Genomic DNA, 17,080 nt, shown 5'->3' with positions numbered 1-17,080 from the left:
CCATAGCGTTTAGGCCTTCTTCCTTTTTCACCCCCTCCCACTATTTTTGATTCCCCCATACTCTTGAATTTCATTCCCTTTTTCCTCCTTTTTAATAAACAGAGTAGTCAACTTTTTATTCCAGAACTTTTTACTTCACAAAATAATCATAGATTAATAAAGTACAAGACTTAAAATGTAAATAAATAAGATTTTTTGAAGAAATATCAAAAAGTATTTATATAAAGTTGATAGCTCTGTATCTGGGAAAGCTAGTGACGTCATAATATATACTCCACAACCAAAACAAAAAATTGGACCAATGAAAAGGCTCCTTCAAGGGTCAATCAACGCCTCTGATTGGTCACATTTTTTACTATATAATATACAAGGCGAGTCACAAATATTATATTTATGAAAATTAAGCCAAGGTCATTAAAGGTTAGATAAGAAAAAAAACATATGAAATTGACAGAATATGTATATAGGATTTATGAATTTTTATATACTATTCAGTTGCGAAGCTCCACTTTGATTTATTGTCTATACGTCAGTAAATCAGTCTTCAAAGCTCCAAAAGGAATATATGAGAATTCCCGGCTATTTATGATCAGGGAAATTTTGATAAACTGCTGCTGCACTGTATTGTATTTAAACATATTTATTTGTAGAGATTTCGTTATTATGTTAAACATAAACGACAGGGCTTAGTGCCTCTAAATCATGAAGAAAAGTTTCGGGTAATTTCATAATTTTATGTCAAAGATTATGTTCAAGTTCATCCTTTACAAGACTTGAATTGTTAGCTACTTTGGATTTTTAATTCGGTCGTTGTTTGGTTGAACTTTAGATGCGGCTTTCATGTCAGAAACTGCTTATGTCTTCATAAAAGTTTAATCATATTATTGTCTTGTATATAATTTATTATAAAGTTTAATTTTATATAGGTACAATTTTTACTTTTTGAAACAAATAAAAAAATTTAAGTACTAATTTGAATACAATACAAAAGGATACGTTTATATCATAAAGAAAGAATATTTATCTAAGTAGAGTATAGCTTAAATAAATCGACTTGGTCCCAATAATCAATTTATACAAATTTAAAAAAAGGAATAGAAAAGTTTGAAAATGCAAACACAAAATATAAAAAAAACTTAATTCCTTTTTATCAAAAGACATGATTAAACTACTTCTACTTAATGCACACAACTAGAAATTTTGTTTAACTTAAATTTATATCCAATTCTGAGCAATAAAAATCATTAATCATTTTGTAATAAATAATTTTTAATTAACAATTTTACAACTTTGAGTGTTATAAACCATATGATTTTAAAGATATTATAGGGTACATAAATGTTGCAGGTTAAATCTGTCTACTTGCAAAACTTTAAATTTTATATATAAAAAAAGTAATTTAAATAGAATAGGTATTTTAGAAATAATTGATTAATTACCTAAAAAATTTTCATCTCCATTGAAATATTACTGTTTTAATAGAGCAGCTTTCCTATAATTTGGTATGTTTAAAATAGGGTCGTAAATAATTATGGCATGTATTATGTATATTGTGTGGCTGCAATAATTTATTAACTCTTAATACATTATTAAATAAAAGATACTATGTGCTGTTAAACAAAGTAAGTTTATGGTATATCCAACGAGAAATAAACTCAATACTTATGCTGTTTATAAAATCAAATCCAAGTTGCTTGTTTTTTTTAGGAAATATTAACAATAAATTCATTTTGTTTTGTAATGCCAAGCTATTACGAAATGTCTTATGACATATATATTATCAAATTACAATTATCATGTTGGTTCATCCAGCATTCTTTGTCTATGAGGACACATAGTAAATACATATAAAATGGATAGACAAGATTATAATTAAAGACTAGAAATATTATCACTATGATTATTATCTGAGTTATCTTCACTTTCCTCTCCAGAATTCTCTTCTTCCTGACTACTACTGCTAACTGCCACTGTGTCATCTATTGCCTAAAACCATAATACCATTAGAAGAAGAAAAAATAGACAGTAAGATGGCATTAAAGCAAAATTAGGGAAATAATTTAGGAGTTTGGGAAATATAACTAAATCTCATTTTATAGATTGAAATTATTTTCCTGGAAGTATAAATTATGTATAGTTCCCCTTCTATAGCTCACTACATTTTTAAAACGCTATCAAGATTTTTAAAATGTTTTAATAGAAAATATTTTGCCTGTTTGAAAAGTTTGAGGCAAATTCGTTTTACACAGTATGCCCATTTTTTTACATGGTTGAATGAACTAACCTGAATAGTACACTTCAATGGGTCCCAGGGAGCAACCATTAACGCTGATGTCAGAGGGGTGCAGTGACTACTATCCATATCTTTCATATACTTCTTCACCTAGAAAAAAAATATAAAATTCAATTAACTATATCCTTTCTTGTATGATTTTCAAATTCCCATATTATACAAGATCACTTACCAAATAGAAGAGCATATTCTTTTTCTCTTCATCTGTCAAATTATTTCCAAGATCAAGCGGAAATGTGATGGCCCCGTCTTGTGTCTGGTTGGTGTGCTCCAGGTAGCTCATGTAGTTCACCTCCATCAACTCCATGTCAACGTTCAGAGTCCACAAGGGTTGCGACAGCATTCCCTTCAACAGGTTTCTGTATTTGAAAAGTAATTATTTTTATGTGCTCCACTTGTGGCTAACTGCAATATTATATGTAGCTTTATATCAACAGTATAGCAAATTCCAAAATAAAAAATATATATTTACAAAAACAACAACGTTTACAAGCTTTACAAATAAAGAATTAATCTTCTTACATCTATTTGCAAGAAAAGTTACAAAAGGTGTTATAACTTGCCTGGTTGCGTTATTCACCAGATTAGGATATCTGTCCTCAAGGAGTTGGATTACAAGATTATTGCCACGGTTAGTCTCCAGCTCCAACATTCGAGTTGTTATCATTTCATCCTAAATTTTTTTGTATAATATATACGTACACTAAAGTCTTTGTAACAAGCCTCTAGGAGATTTATCCAAAGAGTGAAGTGATTCGATGCACAACAAAATTTTTATTGCCCGTAAAAGCCGCATAATATGATGCACAACATTATCATCAAATCCTATTTGTCACATTGTGCGAAAAAATCATGCTATTTTTGGAAAGTGCCAAAACCACAAAAAATGGCCTTGAACCTTGCTTTGATCATAAAAATAAATGTTTTTATTACCTTTAGTCTTCTGACAATGGTAACTGGACCTTTGTATTGTCCAAGCTGACCGGCCACGTCCAGGTTAATGTGTTTGGTGACCGCCTGGCGAACTATTGGTGCCATTATGGCCGGCATTCGGGGTAAGGCCAAAGGCTCTAAGGTGTCAAATGTAGCGTCTAATATCTAAAAATAATATTTAATGGGTAACAAAAAATCTTATTTTTTTGATACTTTGTTAAAGTTTCAGTAGAAAAATAAGAAATTAAAAAAGAAAAGGTAACAACATACTATTAAAAATATGGAAAAGCTTACCAATCCTTTGATTTCAGGATAATTCATAGCCAACCATGTAGAAGTGAAGCCTCCGATTGACCAACCTAAAATTTATATAATTCGTTTATATTGTTGTTTCAGTGGGTGGTAGTTAGGATGAGAGCTTAATGCAGGATCTGATTTTAGAAAGGTTCATTTACTAAAATGTACAAAATAGAGATTATTTTAAAAATTTCTAAATTTCCATGCATCTTGGTTTATTGGGTGTCTGTCGTCGATAGTACATAAAAAATATACCCTCAACCCATATTTCTATCACATTCTTGTACATCAGAACGATGAGAAAAAAAATTATGAGTGAATGAAAAAAATGAAGAATCTTATGGACGACTTATTATTATTTTCACCATGTATGATTCTGGGAGTAATAACTTGCCTACTACAATGATATCCTGTGGCTTGAAACCAAGCTTGTGTATGGCAAACTGCATCACCGCGTCTACGGCGTGCTTCTCTTGAGTTGGGAAAGGAGCGCCGGAAGAACCACCGAAACCTGTGGCGGAAAACTTAAGCAATTGACATTGAAATTTCTCAACAAAAATGCAAATTGACGAAAAGCACTTCCCTTCTGCATAAAATATTTAATTAAATTTCTTTGTTTATTGTTTATGTTTGATTTAAATAATTGCGGGAAAAAATTGTACAAATAGGTAAAAATTTTATTTATAGGGAAATCGAATAAAGTTCTTCAAGGCTACCAATAAACTCTTCCTGCTTTTATTATCCCCTACCTTCTTGTTAAACCTCTTATAAAATCCTGGAACAAATGGCCAGTAGTCTGAAAAACACAATGCTAAGTGAAAATTTCCCACAACCGAATTCCTCCCCCCCCCCCCCCCCTCCCCCCATACTTATCAACGTTCCTTTAGTTACAGCAGAAAACAAGTTTTACGCCACAAAAAAATATCCATCTTTTCAGCAATTTCAAATAAATTCAATTTACTGAATTACGGCCCCTGATAAAATCAAAGTTTAAGTTATCGTTCCTGGATGATTCCAGCCAAGGACACTGTATCCCGCCACCAGGGGCGTCGTCATCACGCCGATCTCGTAGAAACCCGCATTGCCCTCACAGCATAACACAAGAGTATTTCCATTTTTACTAAAACATAAAAATATTTTTAAATTGGATTTTGTTTCTATTCTAATGTCAGCCAAGCTGTTTTTTTAGTTAGAAATAACCGTATATCTGAAACGTTTACGGGACAAAATAAATTTCTTCCTATTTAGGAAAGACGGTTGAAATTTCATATACAATTACACATTGCCATCATTATGAAGCAAAAGGTATAATACATCCATGGCGGTCAGACTTCTTATAAGCATTTTTTTATCTGCTATTGTCTCCAAAAACTATTTCCAAATATATTTGGTGTTTGTGGTCCCATTTTTGAAATACTATTGAAATTAAATTTCCAGATTAATGATCATTTACTCTTTATGTTTCTTTGCTACTTATAGATGTTGACATTCTTAATTTGTCTTGAAGATTTTAGACAGTTTTACATTTTTTTTTACTTTTTAAGTCTTTCATACAAAAAACTGACCTATTTTTATCTTGAGTTCTGTTGACGAACATGGTATCAATGGTGTTGTCGTCCCTGGTCCTGATCTTGTTCCTAGTAGCCTTGTGCTCCATGACCAGCTTGCACCTGCCCTCCAGCAGTGGAGCCTCCAACACCAGGCTCATCAGGGACATTGACCCAGGGTATACCAAGGAGATACCTATTAAAATTAGAGTTAATTACTGAATAGTATCAACGACTTTATTTTGTCCTACTATTCTACACTACGAAATATGTTTTCTACTTGGAAATAAAAGAGCTTAAGACCTGATTTTTTATGCTTTTTGTTATTGTTTGTCAGAAGAGCGTTAAGTGCCACAAAAAAACTTTTTTTTTTAAATTACAAAAACAGTTAATATGATTCATTTTACTAACTATCCATGCGCTAACAATGTAGTTTATCCATTTCGGAACTAGCTCTTAGCAATTAAAAAAAACACCCATAATTTGACTAGAATTAACCTTGATTACTGCTTAACATCTTTCAAGTATCTTGATAATATGTCCTAGAAACAGGGCTAAATAACATAAGAATACAAAATATTAAACAAGAATAAATCTTACCAAAGGAGTTAGTCAACAGTTTAGCCAGGATGTCAGTAATAGAAAAGACCGAGGTTGCCGGGGTGGCCACCACTGGAATATTTTTTCTAATTGTCTCCACCTCCCTTACATCAAAGTCAACTGGCCAGGACTTGAACTGGAAGTCGTATTTCTCCATGGCCGCCTGAAAACGAAATCTGTGTTATTTTATTAAAGAAAAAAGTGTTTATCCCCACCTCCCTTTTCTAATGTTTAATTAACCCATTAGTGCCGAGCGCCACTTTTATGGACCGATCGAGCTGAAAATTTCAGGGAAGCATTGTTATGGTAAAAACGGAATTCCAATCTTTTTGTTTTGCTCTAGTGGCGTGCACAATAGTTGCAATAAAACCCGGTTCGGCGCGAGTAAAGAAACCGTTCGGCATAGGTAACCGTTTTTGGCGTTTTTTGGTTTTTTTTTCCCCGGCATTCAAGCCCGGTTTTGTCCTAAATACCCGGTTTTTTGGCCCAAAAAATTTAAAATGTAATTTTTGAACGTCCAAAGTGAGTTGTAAAGTAGCTAAAACTACGATACGATCCGTAATTGAAAACTACATAACCTCATGTAATTGATAGAGAATTGATATAGAACGTAAAAAAATGATAAAAAAAATCATATAAAAAATAATAATTTGAATAAAACGAATTCACAAATGGATGTAGTTTGCAATAAACTTTAAATTTCACGAAAAAAATCAGCAACTTTACTAGAGAAACAAAAAAAGTTAGAAGGTGTATTTTAAAACCACCTCGTTTTTCTTGATTTTCCAATTTTTTTGTTGAGCTATACCAGCAAACGGAAGTAAGCAAAACTGCCTGCTCCAGGGGGAAATGAAAACTAGGGTAATAGAGGGGGGATTCATACTGTCGAATGATGCAATTGAGAAACTAGGAACCAGTTTTTTTTGTTTTCTGTAACCGGGCGATAAAAACCGGTTCGTCACTAATGGGTTACGGGATTGGTTTTCGTGAAAGCTAATGCCTTTTTGAATGAAATAAGATATTGATGGTTTTTCGTTCACACACAAAACCTACTAGACGTCTAGATTAGATTTTCTGAAACTTAATTTTAAAAATGAAGAAGAAAATATACAAAAAAATCTAATTTAGATAAACATCCTACTACTTTAGCAGATGTACTTCCAATAGAAATGAAAAAGGGCTATGTTACGCAAGATCTCATATAGACAGACAAACACACATCCTAGCCTATCTGTCAAAGTTGCAGGGTACAATAAAAAAAGCAATCCTAGGAAGTAGACATTTTCAGTTTACTTTATACTAGCGGCTACGCCCCTACAAGTCATTTGGCAATTTCTCCTGGGACTGTGTACCCTCCCCCAAAATAGCTTTAAATTTTCCTAGGACCTATGAAAAGCTTCACTGTAAAGGAGAACCATATCGGTTATGGTTCTGCGGTTAGCGAGATCCTTCGGTAAATACAACCGGACCCAGAGAGATCCTGTTACTTTTATATAAAGGATAAAAACAAACATAAGTTTACCTTAGTAGTTTGATTGTAGTTTTTGTGTGCAGAGATCAATGTTTCACAAAAATGAGGATAAAAAGGATTTCTCATTCTAAACAAAATTATTCTTAGTAACCTTATTAACATTTTATTTCATCTTTTCTCTTATAAGCGTTGATACTATAAATAAACTCACAAAATAATGAGAGGTAGAAAAAATACACATTTTTACTTTTAAATGTAGTATTTTACAGTACATTTTAGTTTTACAATAAAATGTAACGCATTTCTATGTTCTCAATAAATAGTTCAAGAAAGTATTAAACTGATTCTTCAAATGGGATATTTAGTATTATTTTATATGTATTTGAAATAACATAACATAGCTATTCATTTTAAGAATAAATATCATGTACAAAATAACAGAATGTAAAGAGAAAAATCGTAAAAGTAAAAGATCGTAAAAAAATAAATTTATTGATGACAAAAAATAACACACATAAGGGTGACTTGTAGAGTATCTACACACTTACAATATCGTACCTGCCAATGGACCTTGAGATAAGTGCCACGAAGCAGACCATGGCCACGACCACAGTGAACTTGGACACGAAGACACCGGTCTCGAGGCTCAACCAGTCACGACGCAAGTAGAAAGGAAGGATGAGAGGGCTTGTGTATAAGATAATTTTGCTTGCACAATAAATCTAAAAAAAAGACGAATTAAAATCATTTTTGCACTGTACTTGGCAAATCAACAACAAAAAAATACGAAACTATTTACAGGCTTATTTAATGGTTCTAAAATTAGGTTCTTTTGATTAAAGAACTCATTCTATAAGACACCTGAAGGGATTTTAAAGACTCTTAGCCCCTCTAAAAACCTAGTGTATAGTGTATTTTGTCTATATATTGCAGTAAAAATCAAGTTTTAACTGGAATTTTAAAATTATCTATTGTACCTTACCTATGTAATATAGTTAAGAAAAACCGTGGACTATCACTGATTTATTTTTCGATTTTAGCATATTCCAAAATTTGGCTAATAATCCCTACAACGAAAGTGTGTTTGATAGAATGATTGAAACTAACCTAAAGAATCCTGGTCCTTTGTGACTTCTTTTTATGTATTCAATTGTATAGTTATACACAGAAGGTTTCAAATCTAGCCAAAAATCTTGCGGAATGTTTGAAAAATAATTTACTTACTGAAGTGAGTATATTGTCTCCATATCTCTCAAAATTGTTTGGTGTATATGGCACTACCTAAAATTGAATAAGCTAGTAATAACAAAGAATGTCCAGGCTATCAATATTGGTATTTATTTTATGATTTTTATCTCATTATTCGTGGAAAATTGTCTGTAATGCTATACATTCATATTTGGTATGGCTGAGAATCGTAATAAGCCATACTGGAGTGAGTATACAATTTTTTAAAAGCGAAGCTTTTCTAAATTAGGGTCGGTCCGTCCGTACGTCCGTAACGGATAGCTTTTTCCGTTAATTTAGGCATGTTAAAATTGTTCTATCGATTTTTATGTGATCAAATCATCGGATTGATCTGATTTTTGGTATATTGATTCCTGGGACAACAAAGTATAATGTAATAAGCGAAGCAACTCTATAATCAAGTCCTAAAAATGTAAGTATGTCCATAAAAATTATCCTGTATCAAGCAGTTTTACAACAAATTTACTTACAATTTTGCTTTGACTCTTATGAATTTATATTATGATAATTAAGTTCTAACACTATACAAGTGTTAATGTCCGTTTGTCCTACCGTTTCAGTGCTTCGCTTTTATGGATGTTGTCATCCTTGTTATATTTCTATACTCTTTTCTATTCTATTGCGTGACAATTAAAATATTAAGCAGGAACACCTTGGCGAAAAAAACAGTTATAACTATTAAACTTATGTTTATTACAGGACTGTTTGCCTGCTCATCAACTATCCTGCTCTCCAGTTATCCGCAGCTTATTTTATTATGATGCTTATACTATGTTTATGTTTATGTCATATCTATGTTAATAAAATAAGATGCAGCTTGGTTCTGTGTTTTAATCTATACTATCATGTTGTCCATCTTTCCAGATTTAGGATGGAGGTTTTAAATTATGTTTACAATATTTCAGTATGTCACAATGCCTAGAAATGACAGATAAAGGTTGCGTAGTTACTCCATAACTTACTTAATACGCATTTCCAAATATACATGGTTTTCATCTTGTTTAACAATAACAAACGATTTAAAAAAAACATCGTGCAATCAAAGGGACAGCTATATACTTAGATAACTAAAGAAAACTTAGATAACTTAAGAAAAGATAACTACAAGATTTATGACGAAGACTTTGCACCTTTTCTCTGAGGTAATTGGAGAAAACACCTTACCTTAACAGCATTTGACTGAACAGTTGCATAGAAGCTATAAAGCTTGGGTCCCAACAGGTAATGGTAAAGCTTGGCCAACCCCATCTCGAACTCGCCACCTTCCTCCACTAAATCTATGTCCGTTTCACTGGTAATTGTGATCAGATTATTCTGAAACATAATTGCTATTTAGTTCTCGGCTAAGCAATATAACAATATGGTATGATAAGGTTATTTATAAATTTGGATTTATTAAAGCTTTTAATACAATACGTATTTATAAGCATCTCTTACTAAAAATAAATAAGCAGCAATAATGCCTTAGTTAAATGACTCTTATGTTAAAATCACATGACTAGAAGTTTGGCCCAATTATGACTACACTTTAAAAAATATTTTTCAATTTGTTCTGAAGCTTTAGGTTATACTTACTATAAAATATACTTAAAGTTATTAAGCAGAATGTTTTCTAAAAGGAATATACCTACAAAACTAAAGTTTTAACAAAAAACAGATTTTTTAGAGTGCAGTTTAAATAATAAGTATTACTCTAAAAATATATATAAATAAATTGGTTTCGTCTAGATTCATATCAATTAAAGTTCTTTAAAATTGTATAACTCTTAAAAATCTTGATATAGATATGGTGCATTATTTGCCAAATGTACCACTTTTCTGCACTACCTCTCCGATTTTGTTAATACTCTATATTTTGGTCCGTTGGGTAATTCAAGGATGCTGGATGGCCAAAAAAAAGTTTCAGAGTCCCTGGATGTCTAGATATCTAGCTATCTATGAAGGTAGGTAAAAAAAATTTAAAAAACACCCATTTTTTCACAATTTTAAAAATTAATTTTTTCATCAATCTTACATCCAACCTATACATTTTATACACCAAAATGATCGTTTATTCATGTAAAAAGCGCACATAATGCTATTTTGGCCAAAACTCTAATTTTACAGGGTGTCCAACAAAAAGTATATTTTGGATATCTAGCGTAATACCCAAAATACCTGTCCGAAAAAAATCATTTTTTCTGGCTTAAATCCTGTGTTTTATCTGTGGGCATATGTGGTATATAACGGTTCGGAGGACCCGGGACTATAAGGTTGTCAAATTTCATTTTGGAACACCCTGTAAATGTGATTTTTGTGTCTGTAGAGCTAAAACTTGGTCCAAATTGGCTATTTTTTTCAAAGTACTCTAATATGTGTCTTAGTATGTTTGGCCATAGTGTTTTCTGACCAGATCAATATTTTCCTATTTTTTGGACACCCTGTATTTTCAAAAAGAGAGAAAATTTTTTTTTTTTTTTTTTTAAATTTTTTTTCTATTTTTAAGTTACTTAAAACTGTCATATAGATACAGATTTTGACTAATAACAATAATATTTGCCTATTTTACAAATTTTTACACTTTTGGGACACCCTGTGCATGTTTTTGAAAAATGATGGTTTTTGCCCATTTTTGGGAGGAAGGAGTCGTTTTAAGGCCATAGACTATTTCTTCATTTTTGTAGAACTTTTCAAGATACATCATTTGTTATTTATGCAAAAAGCGCAAAAACCGAACCGTTTTGCCGTTATTCACTGCCAAGGGCGGAATTTTTACGTTTTTTGCCGTTCCTGAGGATTTAATGCGCATTTTAGGTAGGAAGACGTTGACTTTTCAAGATAACTGTGAAATACTTTTATTTAGGCATTTTATTTTACTAAATTTCATGTGAAGTAAAAATTTTTGTATATCCAACCGATTTTTGTCAAAAGGAATTTCAAATGCACATGGTTTATGTTTCTTTTATTACTTATGTTATAGCAATTATTTATATTATATACACTTCATTTTCTTGTTTTAACAATTGAAATCCATCTCAACGAAAAATGGTTAGCTGCACAAAAAATTTGACTTCATATGAATTTTAGAAAATTAAATTTCCAAAATAAAAGTATTTCAGAGTAATCTTGAAAAATCAACGTCTTCCTACCTAAAATGCGCATTAAATCCTCGGGAACGGCAAAAAACGTAAAAAATTCCGCCTTTGGCAGTGAATAACGGCAAAACGGTTCGGTTTTTGCGCTTTTTGAATAAATAACAAATGATGTATCTTGAAAAGTTCTACAAAAATGAAGAAATAGTCTATGGCCTTAAAACGACTCCTTCCTCCCAAAAATGGGCAAAAACCATCATTTTTCAAAAACATGCACAGGGTGTCCCAAAAGTGTAAAAATTTGTAAAATAGGCAAATATTATTGTTATTAGTCAAAATCTGTATCTATATGACAGTTTTAAGTAACTTAAAAATAGAAAAAAAATTTAAAAAAAAAAAAAAAAAAAATTTCTCTCTTTTTGAAAATACAGGGTGTCCAAAAAATAGGAAAATATTGATCTGGTCAGAAAACACTATGGCCAAACATACTAAGACACATATTAGAGTACTTTGAAAAAAATAGCCAATTTGGACCAAGTTTTAGCTCTACAGACACAAAAATCACATTTACAGGGTGTTCCAAAATGAAATTTGACAACCTTATAGTCCCGGGTCCTCCGAACCGTTATATACCACATATGCCCACAGATAAAACACAGGATTTAAGCCAAAAAAAATGATTTTTTCGGACAGGTATTTTGGGTATTACGCTAGATATCCAAAATACACTTTTTGTTGGACACCCTGTAAAATTAGAGTTTTGGCCAAAATAGCATTATGTGCGCTTTTTACATGAATAAACGATCATTTTGGTGTATAAAATGTATAGGTTGGATGTAAGATTGATGAAAAAATTAATTTTTAAAATTGTGAAAAAATGGGTGTTTTTTAAATTTTTGTTACCTACCTTCATAGATAGCTAGATATCTAGACATCCAGGGACTCTGAAACTTTTTTTTGGCCATCCAGCATCCTTGAATTACCCAACGGACCAAAATATAGAGTATTAACAAAATCGGAGAGGTAGTGCAGAAAAGTGGTACATTTGGCAAATAATGCACCATATATATAAGCCTCTTATTTTATAGTTTTTACTTCAATTTTAATTATCTTCAACTTAAAGTTTCATGTTTTTTCAATTAAAAAAAATACCTAGATCATTTTTAAAAATATTTTAGGAGATTTTTTTACAAGCCTTATAGGGGGATGCATTTTACAATTCTAATAATACTTTTTCAAAAGTTGATGTCTAAAATTATTGCTTCAAGATATTTCAGGTTCACCATATTCAACAAATACAATCATAAAATAAAATCCTTCACCTAAAATATTACTGTGCATTACCAAATAAAGTGCTAGGTATATAAATCAAAATAAAACAGTTTGGTTTTAATGCTTAAAATACAATCGAGATTTATTGACAATTCATTTCTAAGTATTGAATTACTTAAATGCTTCAGCCATATAAAGTAAAACATTTCACCAAAACCTTTAAAAAACACAGCAAATAAAATGAGTAGGTACCTAAAGAATAAGATACTTGTTCATAACAATAAAAAATCAAATTTGAATAATTAAAATCTATCTGACAATTATAATACTAAAATCTTTTTAACAACAAACATTAAACTAAGCTTTCTTTACTTTAATCAAAACACAAGTATAAAATTAAATGCAATTAAAAACTATCTATCTATCTAATTTCTTAACAAGTAAATGAGTTAGGTATGTTTAAAAGAATTATTTCTAGTACATAAAAAGCTCGGGGAAATATTCTTCAAATTCATTGCTAAACTTCTTTGTGTTAATGTCAACGGTATCAGTAGCCGTTACACCGCTGGTGGCCCCCGCCGTCATAGCCTCGGCGGTGTACAGCTGCTTGTTGAACAGGTCGTTGAGACAGCTGTGAAGGTTGCTCTCCGGCTTCATGGAGGAGGTTAGGTCACACAGCTCTTTGAAGCTTGCATTCAGATATTTTTCCCTGGTAAATTATATCAATAATTCAAAAACTCTATGACAATTATATTCATTGTTAAGGGTAATGAAGGGCCCTGAGACAAAATCCATATTATTTGTAAAACCTTGGTATTAGAGTTCTATAAATTTAAAATGAATTTTTGATAGTCCTGCCTGATTGCTCTCTTCTGTCGCTCCTCCTCTTCCTTGTCCTTGATGGTTGGCTCCTGCAAGGCCTTTTTCATAGCCCAGAAGGACACCTCAGTGCTCGGTGGTTTCCTAAACATATAATTATATGGGTTTTTTTTAAAGATAAAATTATGGTATTGAAGAATGAATTTCTCAAAATGATTATATTAAGTGTTAGTGATCTGCATATTTTTTATTGCTTTAAGAACAATACTTTTATAATATCTAATTAAAATATATACCTATCTTCATAATCTGCATATTTTTTATTGCTTTAAGAACAATACTTTTTTTAATATCTAATTAAAATATATACCTATCTTCATAACATGTAGTTTTAAGTTATGCTAAAATTAAATTTATCTGGTTATGCATGAAACTTAACTTAAAATAACATCTATACCTGAAAATACCAGGACTGGAGGCTCCACTATCCAACTCCAGGCTCACAGAATTCAGAGACACGCTACTCGGTCTTCGTTGAGCTGGATCACCCACACCATGCCACTCCATCCCTGAGTTGCGCGGCGAATGCCGCGGTGAGTTTTGACGCGAGTTTCTGTGGCTGGACAAACCACTGCCATGGCCGGGTCCGCCAATCTTGTCCACAAAACGGCCCTCCTTGCGCAGAGCAGTTTTGGCCACCTCAAGGTCAATAAGAATCTTGTCAAGGTCCAGATTTGGCTCCAGATCTGGGGAATAGTCATCGTCCAGAGGAGGTAAGAGGTGGGGTGCCAGGCTGCGACGGACACTGACTAGACGGTCCTTGTACTCCATGAGGTCAACACTTTTCACAACAAAACCTAAACAAAAAGTTTGTTACGACATAAGTTTACATCATTGTGAGTCCATCTCAGGTGAGTAAGATAACGAGCAGAAAATACCTTGTCCCATTAAAATATATAACTTTGTTGATTTTTCAATGAGTGTTGATAGACCAAATGCCATTAAGTTAAGTTTTAAGTTTTTTAAACAGATTCATGACTTACCTAGCATAGCAAGAAGACATATACAGAGTCCATGTAGAGCAATCCTGTTTGCCAGGCTGAGTCTCAGGTTATGAGAGCTACTGCTGGCGGCTAAATCCTGTACGTCACGGATAAAGTCCAACTGATCAAAGTAATGCATATTTAGAGGTTTTCTAGAAGTTGAATTGATTTTAACATAAACAATGCTTACTATAATTGATGAAAAATTATAGTTTCCAAATTATACAAATGCTAAATGTGTCCGTCTGCAGCAAATAAATTGTCAAAGTATGCATTCCTGAAAAGCAATATTTTCATCACTGTTACATTCTAGTAGAAGCAAAGCACAGGTTATGTAAATATTCTCGTAAAATTCAGCAAAGTTGGATTCCTCTTTCAATACCTAAACAAATTATATAAGTTATTTAAAGATGAAAAATGTACTCTAAAAAGTGGAATTAATAACTGGTTGTAAATAAGTTTCTTAGATGAAATCATTTGGATTTGTTTCTCAAACGAGCCTTACTAGAAGCTCGAAACGGAAAAAAACATGAAGGTTACCTTAAACAATTCTCCATAGAGCCTTTCTCCATACTTGATAAAGAAGATGTTGTCCTGTTTGTTGAAGTTTGGTTTCTGAACGACCAAATCAGTTCCTGGCTCCACGGTTGGCCGTGTCAGACGCTCCAAGTTTCCTTTTCTAAACAATTTAGAAAACTTTTATCATGGAAACATTGAAATAATGGAAATGGATGAACAAAAGGATTTTAAAGAACTGAATTATCAAGTCTGATGCTTTGTGAACGTATCGATGGAACAGAGTATCAATTGGTTCTTTCACTTCAACCTTTTATTGGACTACAAAAGGCTTCCCACATTTGCTTTGATTTAAAAAGAAATATAATTAAAGCCCAGGTGAGGTCTCCATTATTGCAGGGTCCTATTCCTACATGGTGCTATCTCTGCGGACTTTTAAAACTTTACATAATCAATAATTTTTCCAAAAAGTTCTTTTGTGGTCCATATAAGGAACACAAAAAAATGCGTAATTTATGTCTTAACAATACCTAAATCTTAAGAAAGCCGAATTTAGATCTTTCATAATATCATTTACTATTGGCCTATCCAAGCTACTAACCTGTCTACGAGCGTGTGGATAATTTTGAGTACAAGCATTCTTACATCTGGCTCTGGTGATCTAAAATACAGGAATAGGTTATAGCCAACAAGCGAATTAAATCTAAAATAATATTTGGGGGCAGATCAAAAGGTCGTCAATTTTACTATGTGTTGCCCCCCAACAGCAGCTGAAAATCACGTATATGTTTCGTGACTTTTTTCGAATTAATTTCATGTTAGTATAAGCTGCCTAAAATGTACAGGTATTACCATACAATAATAAAATGTTCAAAAAGTCTTCTAATCTTCAAATATCAGAACATAAAAGCAATAAAATATTGTGAAAGCTTTTTGTGTTTTCTTACCCTTAACATATAAATTCCTTTTTATACCTAATTGTTTTTTATCTCATTGCACAATATTTTAAAAACCATTTTCTGATCGCAGTGTTTTAAAACATTGATATATCTTAAATTAATCATTTCATATAAATCTGTTCACGGAAACACTATTTAAAATGTTACCTAAATTAGTGATTGTATGACAGATTATAGCGCAACCACTTAACTAATACCATAGACTTACCTAAGAAGATTGACTAGATGTCCCAAGAATTGTGGTGGGAACGTTGTGGTAAACTGGATAGGAGTGTATTTTTCTCCAACAGTTAACAACGCCTGGTTTTTAATGGATTACTTTTTGATTACATAAATCATATTATATTTCTAATATTAATCTTCTACTTTAGAAATATAATGCTTTTAATGTTAGATTTGCTTATTAAATTCATATTTTTAAAATTTTTTATCATTTTATAATTAAGAAGGTAATTCATTCATCATGAAACATTTCAAGAATATTTGTCATCCTGTTTTCCCTTGTATGTTTCTTGAGTACAATCATCACCAATACTTCCCCTTTCAGAAGCTCAGCTACTTTACTTACAACTTATCCATTCTTTGCAATACTAATATATCTTACTTTAAAATAAAGTATCTTTCTTGTATGACAAAAATTATTAAAAATTTAAGGGATACCCTAGGGAAAATGTCAAAATAAAGGTCAAAAGTTTACCTTTTTAAATTTTGTTGAAATTAGTGTTTCTAGTTATTGCTGAGCTACTTAAAAACATAGTTATCCGGCTATACTCAAAAAACGCCTATCTCAGAAAACGCCTATCTTAAAAAACGCCCATCTCAGAAAACGCCTATCTCAAAAAACGCCTATCTCAGAAAACGCCTTTCTCAAAAAACGCCTTTTTCATAAAATGCCTACTACATTTTTAAAAATTGTCTTGTAGTGAAACATGTCAGTCTAAGGTATTGTGAATATTGTACAATATGTACATTATAAATCTTCTTATTAAAATATCTATCCCTGAAGTATAA

The 17,080-nt window shown here is 31.8% G+C and overlaps 2 protein-coding genes across 6 annotated transcripts in view; both read right to left on the bottom strand.

Annotated features, from left to right (window-relative positions):
* Positions 1–884: 884 nt before the first annotated feature.
* Positions 885–9,712, bottom strand: LOC145316917 (phosphatidylserine lipase ABHD16A). 3 transcript variants are annotated; one of them, XM_080157738.1, is made up of 15 exons: positions 9,554–9,712; positions 8,366–8,422; positions 7,700–7,863; positions 7,193–7,268; positions 5,671–5,833; positions 5,089–5,266; positions 4,531–4,643; positions 3,918–4,037; positions 3,521–3,585; positions 3,227–3,391; positions 2,857–2,966; positions 2,466–2,652; positions 2,285–2,383; positions 1,846–1,986; positions 885–1,610 (listed from the first exon to the last, which is right to left on the bottom strand). In XM_080157738.1, exons 1-14 carry the CDS (start codon positions 9,710–9,712, stop codon positions 1,873–1,875), a joined length of 1,770 nt encoding a protein of 589 aa, XP_080013864.1. In that variant the 3' UTR covers positions 885–1,610; positions 1,846–1,872. The 3 variants fall into 3 exon arrangements, with proteins under 3 accessions (XP_080013864.1, XP_080013865.1, XP_080013863.1); XM_080157739.1 differs by having other exon boundaries at positions 885–1,577; XM_080157737.1 differs by having other exon boundaries at positions 885–1,986.
* Positions 9,702–17,080, bottom strand: part of stmA (Protein EFR3 homolog stmA) — a 19,396-nt gene continuing 12,017 nt past the window's right edge. Inside the window, exons 9-17 of one of the 3 annotated variants that reach the window (XR_013878766.1) lie at positions 16,278–16,369; positions 15,712–15,771; positions 15,135–15,273; positions 14,876–14,976; positions 14,595–14,719; positions 14,009–14,408; positions 13,591–13,695; positions 12,744–13,441; positions 9,702–10,154 (exon numbers count right to left, since the gene is read on the bottom strand). Coding sequence is in view for 1 of the 3 variants with exons in the window: in XM_080157734.1 (XP_080013860.1) it covers positions 13,207–13,441; positions 13,591–13,695; positions 14,009–14,408; positions 14,595–14,719; positions 14,876–14,976; positions 15,135–15,273; positions 15,712–15,771; positions 16,278–16,369 (1,257 nt within the window). In the remaining 2 variants the exon portion in view is untranslated. Of the gene's footprint in view, positions 10,155–12,537; positions 13,442–13,590; positions 13,696–14,008; positions 14,409–14,594; positions 14,720–14,875; positions 14,977–15,134; positions 15,274–15,711; positions 15,772–16,277; positions 16,370–17,080 lie in introns of those variants that run through there. The other 2 variants (XR_013878767.1, XM_080157734.1) reach the window with 2 other exon arrangements.

Source organism: Acartia tonsa, chromosome 4, assembly GCF_053477335.1.
Source record: "Acartia tonsa isolate MP-2025a chromosome 4, ASM5347733v1, whole genome shotgun sequence".
NCBI lineage: Eukaryota > Metazoa > Arthropoda > Copepoda > Calanoida > Acartiidae > Acartia > Acartia tonsa.
Note: the sequence above shows the minus strand (reverse complement) of the source record. Positions and strands in the feature narration are given on the sequence as shown.